At 37.3% G+C, this 8,876-nt stretch overlaps 2 protein-coding genes across 2 annotated transcripts; one reads left to right on the forward strand and one right to left on the reverse strand.

Moving 5' to 3' along the window:
* Window positions 1–4,106: 4,106 nt before the first annotated feature.
* Window positions 4,107–5,689, reverse strand: LOC125201949. The gene is made up of 2 exons (XM_048100246.1): window positions 5,433–5,689; window positions 4,107–4,750 (listed from the first exon to the last, which is right to left on the reverse strand). The coding sequence occupies exons 1-2, from the start codon at window positions 5,527–5,529 to the stop codon at window positions 4,161–4,163; spliced, it is 687 nt and encodes a 228-aa protein (XP_047956203.1). The 5' UTR covers window positions 5,530–5,689; the 3' UTR covers window positions 4,107–4,160.
* Window positions 5,690–5,961: 272 nt separating this feature from the next.
* LOC125185466 lies at window positions 5,962–8,193 on the forward strand. The gene is made up of 6 exons (XM_048081999.1): window positions 5,962–6,025; window positions 6,092–6,152; window positions 6,248–6,383; window positions 6,541–6,868; window positions 7,155–7,283; window positions 7,377–8,193. Exons 1-6 carry the CDS (start codon window positions 5,962–5,964, stop codon window positions 7,835–7,837), a joined length of 1,179 nt encoding a protein of 392 aa, XP_047937956.1. The 3' UTR covers window positions 7,838–8,193.
* Window positions 8,194–8,876: the final 683 nt, after the last annotated feature.

An 8,876-nucleotide genomic window follows, 5' to 3' on the forward strand; every position in this document is an offset into this window, starting at 1 on the left:
ATACAGTATAAGCAAGAAGCAATATTATTGAACTCGATTAGAGTAAGTGGTATATATTAAAGTGTATTCATCATTCTAGAAATCTCTTCGTGAACGTATGAAGTTACATCCTCATGAACATATGAAGTTACATCCTTATAGTAAATGATAACAACTTATCTGAAAGATAGTGGAATTTTAATAAATATAATGGAAAGTGAGTTGAAAAATGGAATGAAATGTGAGTTTCGCTTTTATATAGCATTATTTTTATAATAATACGTGAGTGTGGATATAAAATGTGAGTAAAAATGAGCTAGTGGGAATGCGAGAAAGAGATGAATAGTGAAAAAAGGGGTAAAAGATGGACATTATAAATATACATGGAGACAAAGTCAATTTGAAATTCAATTTTTACTCTTAAAATGTAAAAATTATTAATGGACAATATCTAAAAGTACTAAATATATGTATATCTAAAATAATTACTATTATATCAATATATAAATTAATATTGGTGTGCGTTAAATTCATTAGTTCAAATTATAACTTTAACATAAGTATAATCAAAATTTAAAATAAAAAAAATAAACATATAATTAATTAACTAAGACATGGCCCCGAGAGGACTCGAACTCGGGCCTGTACGTAACAAAGAAAGTGACATATATATGCGCTAGCTATGTACTTGTAATTCCTTGAATAGTAGTATATATAGGTATACTTCGAAATGTTGAGGGGCCCAAGGCCCCCCGGCCCCACCGTGGCTCCGCCAATGATGACAATGGTGTTGAGGAAATTGAAATTGGGAGCATTTGAGAGGTAGAAGTGGAGAACCACGATGAGGATAAAGTCGAGGCATATCATGCCGAAATGGAAGCATTTGTTCATGACATCGACAGCTTCCTCTACATTATGGTCGAATATATGTGGATTGGGGGCCGTTTTCTGCGGATGGTGGGGGATGGTGGTGGTGGATGAATAAGGGCAATGTGTTTAGGAACAAAAATGTAGAATATATTATTGAGTTAAATTGTTAATTCGGTCAAATTGAGTTAATTTAAATATAAATATATAGTACCTAATAGTAGTATATTATTATGCCTTGCAACAATCAAAATGAAATAAAAGCCCATATATTAGTATAATTAAAAGCCCAAAATAAAAGTCCAAAATTAAAATTATGTATCAAAATAATAAAACAAATTAACCTAATACACTAAACCACGCCTCCACCTCTCCTCTCCCACTTGCCGTCGTCGCGCTCACCAAATCATCTTCTCTCCCCTTTACTTTGAAGAGGTATCTTTACCTCTCCATATGGAGAGGTAAAATTTTATAACTACCATATTTGTCTTCTTTTCATGAAAAACCATTCTCTAAGGGATAAGGTATTTGAGAAGGTATCACACTTTATGTTTTTTAATGTATTTTGTACTATTATTTTATGTTTAAAAATTCATTTATCTTTCTATATACCTTTTTCCTTTGGAGTATGTTTCTTTTTGAAAGGGTATATTTCACTTTTTAAGAAGGTATATAGATGATATACCTCTTTTATTTACCCTTCTTTGTTGGAGATGCTCTTCTCGCCATCTCACCTGTCGAGCATCACCGGCGTCAACTTCTCTCTTTCTCTTTCCTTTCCTTTTTCTTGAGCAGCTAAAGATCGGATCTTTGAATAAATATTGCGAACGAAAATGGAGAGCATATGTCAATGTTATTGTGATATGTACTCTCTGACGAAACAGATATAATTTTTGATTTTATTTTTGATTCTCTTATTATAATAAGGCCTGCACCAACATATTAATGAGGTGTGTTTTAGAGCATCTCCGATGGCGCACCTCCCAGCAGGACTTGCAAAACTTCACCTTGCGTCATCCATGGACTTCCCGTTCTCTTTGCCACATCTTAAGTTTTCCATCTTGTTTAGGACGTCCCAGCTGGGGCTTACCATGACTAAAATTAAAATTCGCAATTATTCTATTTACAGATTAAAATTTCAACACGAATACGAACGGGGAAATGCGATATTTCATTAAAAAAACATACATTATTCGAAAAAAATGCATAGTCGATAAAAAAAAGCAACCACATCAACGTCCACCCCTCCGCGTCCAAACCTCTTCAATGATATCCTCCTGAAGTCGAACATGGGCATCTCTTGCCGCATGTCGGCAAATGCGCGCAACCGTTCAACCTCTCCATGAGGTACCCCGTATTCACATTAGTAGCCCTGCAGGTAACCCAGATAGTGACACCATTATCATCTTCGTTGGTCGAGTCGTTCGTCCCTTCACTTTGACAATTATATTGTGCAAAATGATACATGCGTACATGATGTACGCCCGATATTGCGAATATACCAACGCCGTCTGTAAGGACCCTTCGCCCATCCCCATCGGCTACGGAGCACCAAATGCCAGCTCCGAAGCATCCTTGCGAGAGAGCGTCTCTGACGGCTCGCAAAGTAGGACTTATTTGGTCCGATCGCATGCTTATCATCTTCACAAAGATAGGCTGGTTGGGTGTGTCCCGTCGCCCCGAATAGTATCCCATATTGTCTTGGTTGCCGTTTTGGGTATATCTCATCAAACTTATGTCGGCCGGGCCTTCGCCATGATGATACGATTGCGACAATTAAAAAAAACACGTAGGCGTGTGTGGGTTTGCCGATCGCGCCCTCCATGATCTGAAAAACTCGTACCTTTTCTCTAAAGCACCAACGATATGCATAAATAGACGGACGATGCATCCTAAAACGTCGCCTGGGTAAGTCCGCCACTACCACCCGCACGACTACTAGTCATTCTAGATATACTTGAAAATAGAGTTTAGAGAGAGAAACTTGTCAACACAAGTGGTGTGAATGAAATGAAGTTCAACGAGCCCTATTTATAGAGTTTTTTTAAAAAAATATTAAAACTCGGACGTCCGACTGGGATGTCCGACCCTCACCACAGTGGCGGACGTCCGAGCCCATCCGACGGGCATATGGGACGGGCGTGTCCGCCCTTCGTCTTCACTACGGCGGACGTCCGGTCGGACGTCCGCGACGTCCGCCATTGGAGATGCTCTTATCGGAAAGTGGTCTCAAAAATATTAAAGTACAGGTTGCTACACTTCTCGCATTTCTCATGATGATGAATATTTTACTCCCAATTAATGGACTCTTGTTTTCCCGCCCAAACTGCTTTCAGTGGCATTTCTGTTAATATCTCCGCAACTGTCACTTTAGATAGCTGTAGTTATTTTCTCATTTCAAATTGCAATAGTAAATATCCTCATATTAATTTCCTAGCTATTTTACAGTGATTGCTGTGTCTCAAAGATTTCTCCACAAGTGCATATTTCATTTGTTGGTGTTTAAGTTTATTACACCTTGGAGTGGTGAAAAATGGTTCTGCGTCGTGTATTGTTTGTGGCTTTATTATTTAACCCCAAACTCTGTGCAATTACTGCAATTTAAAAATTGTAATCAGTTGTTTAGACTTTAGAGTATTGAGTGTGATTTCGAAGGAGTGAGAAATATAAATAACAATTAAATTGTTGATAAGTTGAAATTTGGTTTTGGATTTAAACTCCACACTGGCCATCACTTTGAGATTCATGTGAATTATAGATTTAATTTAATTACTCATTATCTAGTGATAGAGGTAGTAATATAGTGTAAGCAATTATTATTATCGTTTAAAAGAAATAATTACAGATTATATTGTTTTTTTTTTCAAATTTTATTTCAATACTTTATGATATGGAGTAATTTAATTTGTACAGTACCTGTATTGCGAGTGCTCTAACTCTTTGGTTTGACCTTATCTGCTCGGTTCAAATGTGGATTAAACACTCATTGAAATTTAGTTGTTTTTGTATATAGTGAGGATAATGTAAAATAATGCAATTTTAAATTTTCAACCCCATTATAGATAAGAAAATGGACCAAGTAAAAATGGAGAGCAAATTAACTTCTTAATATTACTCTTATAAATAACAAACTAATCTAATACCATTTTGAAAAGCAATTCTTGCACATTACCACAACAAAGTCAGTCTAAAATGAATGTTTTCAGCATTGAGAGAAAGTTAAGCTGCAAAATCCACCGGGAATGAGAGAGTCATATAAATGCTTGAATAAACATGGAATATCAAAAAATAGTAATCAAATAACAGTATCTGCATCACCAAAAAAGTGAGGATGCATAAATTATTAGCAAATGTTTCAAAGTGTTCAAAACCAAACCAGAATTGGTGTGTCCTGCACTGCAAGGCAAGCTAGCTCCACTGTAACAGCCTCTCTTCTGCTCGACTCCTTCACCGAGATCTTCAAGAACGAACGTACTGTTTGTCGGGCTGTTGCTGAACAAAACACACCAAATGTAAGGCCCCTTATGCTTGTGGCTGCCAATTATGCCTACTCCAGCTTCAGTGACCGTCTTGTTTCTCAGCAGCGAGAGCGATTTCTGATCTCGAACGAGGACATTTGGGAAGGCTTCCTGTGGCTGAAGATATTTCTGGTGGCATCCCAAGATAAGGCCGGATATGGTTCCGAAAGTGGGGAGCTCGACACCACAATTGGGAGCGAAAACCTCGGTGAAGTCATCCTCTAACGGCTGGCAATGGATGGTATTGTTGCTGCTGCAGTTGGCCTTGCATTCTTGTGCATACTGCAGAGCAATGCACCCGAGGCCCCTACTGCTGCTCAACTTGGGAAGCTTCTGCGATGTTCGGTTGTTGTTGATTATGTCAAGAAGGTCGTTGGCAGCATTTCCTACGGCATAGTTGTTTTACAAGTAAGAAGCTTTCACCTACTTGCAAATTCAAGAAAGGAGAATAATGCAAGGGAAAATAGTGCCATCTAATCATCCTTTTAAGTTATCACTGGTTTTCAAGATCTTATTAGAACAGTTAATTAACTTTTAAGATAATTATTGACAAAGAAAAGCTTTGATTCTCAATCTTCAATTTGTCAAGCCTGTGTGAGAAATCATCAAACTGAACTACAAAAAGGCAGAGTTAGCACTATACATTTGAGAGGAATCATTTTTGTAGGATAAAACACTTCAGAAAACAAGCCCTTTCATCAATTCACCAACTCTCCCTTCCATATAAGTACATTAATTGATGATTATATAAGATATGGGAGGTTTACCCTGCAATGTGTACCTGTATATCTTTGAACTCCACTATTCAACCAAGAATTAGTGACATGACAAAAAAATTTCTTACTCTTGAAACAGTAGCTTACAATATGTACATATGTTAGAAAATTCCCTTCATCCAAAACTCCAAAATGTCATCCAACATTCTTGATTCCGACTTTGTTTCATAAAAACCACTAACAAAGCAGTAATTTTTACATATACAACAACAATTAAGCACAAAGATAGTACATTTATTCAACCCTTCATAGTCTAGCAAAAGACAAAGATTCAAGGGAAAGGCAAGATTACCATGATTCTTGGAGCAAACAAAAAATGGTTGCAGAAGAAAGCAACAGAGAACAGTCAAGTGAGTGGTGCAGCAAAACTTACGGGTCTTCATCACCATCAACAGCAGTCCAGAAGAAATTGTTGGCCAATCAAAGTGAGGGTTCAAGTGAGAGTAGAAAAATAGAGGGGTGAGCTCAAAAAGGGATCTTTTTCTCCAACAATGGCAGCATTGGTGATTATATAAATGGGAAAGGAAGAAATTGGGGATAGGTGTACCTTGGAAAAAGAAAAGTTGGAGAATGAGTGGAGTGTATGCTGGGATTTAGGACAAGAGCTATGTCTGTGTGGGCCCAGATTGTATAATAAATTTGTTCTTTTATCATTTCCTCATACAACTTTAATTTGTAATTTTACACATTACTGTAATCCAAAATAGGACCTTTGTTCGTCAGTAAAAAAAGTGCGATTTTTATTTGTTTTTTTAACAAATATTATTTGACGAAGATTATGTCTTTTTATCACTTCCTTGAGATTCAATACTTAGTTAAGAATGCCTCTTTTTCAAATTCCTGATTACTATCTTCCTGCTATGAACTTGATTGCCTATTTCGGAGGTGAATTTTGTGCAGTATTTATGTTAGACATTATGAAAGGAAACTAAATTTTGTAATCGAATGTAGGACTACTTAAGGTGGATTTTGATGATGACTCGGATACATCACTTGAGTTATCTGTCAACGGGTAAGTTCCGAGAGGCCAATTTCCCAGTGATGCTCTATCTCTCATAGTAGTTCATAAGCATTTAAGTGTAAACCTGAATTTGATTCCTTTATCAGGTGGACGATCAACACAAAGTATTACACAGCAGATGTTGCAGTATGGATAGCTAATCTTTCTGATGAGTTATCTATTACAAGCTTTCCTGATGTGAATCGGATAGTTGCCTTAGTTATGGTCTTTGACACTAGTGACGTAAGCCTATTCCTTTTACTCAGTTTTGTTATGCATAACCATTTGTTTGTTTATGTGGCTTTAGAATGGACTGTCTATTTTTCATAACTATCTGTTCCGTCTTTAATAGTCTGATCATGCCACATGATGGCCAATATCTTCATTTTGTGATATGCAGCTCACGACACTAGTTGCTCTAAAAGAATGGGTTTCACGCACTGACATCCAGAAGTTTGAAATATTGCTGTGCATTGGTAACAAGGTGGATCTTCTTCCTGGACATCCATCACATGTAGAGTACAAGAGACACTTGATGAAGCTTGGTGAATCCTCTGTCAGTTCTCATTTGGACTTCTCTGATTATGGTATATCTGAGACTGAAGGAAGTAGTTTATTGGGAAATGAAGAGCCATCCTTAGGATTTAAGATATCTTGCATAGAGTGGTGTCTGGAACACAATATTGAATATGTTGAAGCTTGTGCATCGAATGCTGATTTTGATCAATGTAAGAACCTCTACTAAGCATGCTCCTTATCTTGAGTATATTCTTATCATTCTTGCTTGGTTTTTGCTCACTTGATTTGATCTGCTTTTTTTTTTCCTCTCTTGACCTTGACCTTTTACACAATAGCATAATGTTGTTTATGTTTTTCCTATCAGTGGTATTCTTTTAAGATGTTTCTTTTACTAAGTGCAGTGTGCCTGAACTAAAAACTTGTCCGTCACTACCATCTCATTTAAGTTTGCATGGAGATGCTAATGCTTTACTGTAAAATTTCATTGCATTACAGGTCTCTCTGTTGATGGTGATTCACAGGGTGTTGATAGAGTTTATGGTGCTCTCTGTGCTCATATGTGGCCTGGAATGTTGTTGAAATCTGGTGACAGGATAAACGAGCCTTCATTGCCTGAGCAAGAAGGTAGAGATGCCTGTTTGTTATGTTTAAGTCTTCATTATTTATTTATGTGAATGTTACTAGGGACTATACTGAATGCCTTTGATCTTTCTTCAGAGTTGTCCGAAGAAGAAGAATCTGATTATGAACCTGAATATGAAGTATTATCTTCTGCTTCAGCAGAACCATGGGATGATATAGGATGGATGTCTGCAGATGGTCCCATTTCTACCTCAGGAAGTGGGATGCTTGTGGAAAAGGTTCCTGAAACTTCAGGCAGAGAAAGTGAAGATAAATCCATCAGAGAAGAGAACCAGCCGTCAACATCAGCCTCTCAGTTGCCCAAAGAGCTTGACCATGAGAAGGCATTTGAAGCAGACCCAACATCAGAGCTTAATGATGATAAAACTTATGAATTTGAAGATTTGGAAATGCTAATGGCTGAAATTGGTAACGTGCGCAATGGCTTGAGGCTGATGCCTGATTTCCAGAGGAGGGAGATGGCTGCAAAGCTGGCAATGAAAATGGCTGTAATGTTTGGAGACAGTAGTGGTGGTGAGGAGGAGGAGGAGGAGTAGGAGTAAAAGGAAAATAGCAATAGTATCAACTGAAATTCACCTGCACTAAGGGCGGTCTCTTTGCTGTAATATGAAAGTGCCCTGTCTGCTGGACAATGGAGAATCACAAGCGAAGTTCAGAGGTTAGTTCTCAAGGGAGATGACAGTATTATATTGGTTTATTGAATATTCTGTCGAACTTTTAACATGGAACAATACTTAGACAAGATTTGATATTTGTTATCCTTGGAAGATTGTGAGTGAATCCAAGTACAATAGGTTTATGTGTTTAGGTTAAACGAAGAAAACTCGATGAAACTGATTTGGCATGTTATAGTGCTCAAAGGCAATGGATGATTTCGGTCGGTTATTGTTAATAGGCATCATATTCTGCTGTTTGGCTTAATTATGCGAAAATGGTTGGTAACGACATTTCTGCGTCCGATTCTTGACAATTGCATTTTTCTTGTGTTAGCTAAGCTTTGTTCCTTTTCAATCACGCGTATTTGTTTAATCGAAGTCCCATGATTTCTTTACGTAAGATGAGCCCCATACCTATAGCTTAAGGCATGGAGAAACATAGTGCTAACTGCATTTTTGACTATTGATGATGATGATGATGCGTATAAGCAAGAAATTACGAGGGCCCAAATTTGTTAATGAGGTGATGATGATGCAAGTGGGACTTAATCGAAACATATATTCGAAAACCTAATAAATCAAATGAGTAAGTTGTTGTATGCTAATTTTTTATTGAAAAAATTCAGCCAGTTTTAATTTGTTCTATGAATCTCCTTAGGCCACGTTGGACATTGGAACAAATTGGAGGTTTTCTAAAAGAAATACTGTATCAGATTTTATAGGACGATTGTGTGGCGCTGTCTCTGATTTTTTGTTTGGATAATTGTGATTGCCCCACGTGGTTAATGGGATTTCTTAACAAGAATCTGATTTGGTTAATTATGGGTTCTAATCAAATTATTGGGAAGAAATAAGAATGAGTAGTCAGCATCAGCAGCAAAACGAAGTTTAACGACAAAGCATGCAATCAAATTCGGAC

The sequence above is a fragment of the Salvia hispanica genome, chromosome 1 (genome assembly GCF_023119035.1).
Source record: "Salvia hispanica cultivar TCC Black 2014 chromosome 1, UniMelb_Shisp_WGS_1.0, whole genome shotgun sequence".
NCBI lineage: Eukaryota > Viridiplantae > Streptophyta > Magnoliopsida > Lamiales > Lamiaceae > Salvia > Salvia hispanica.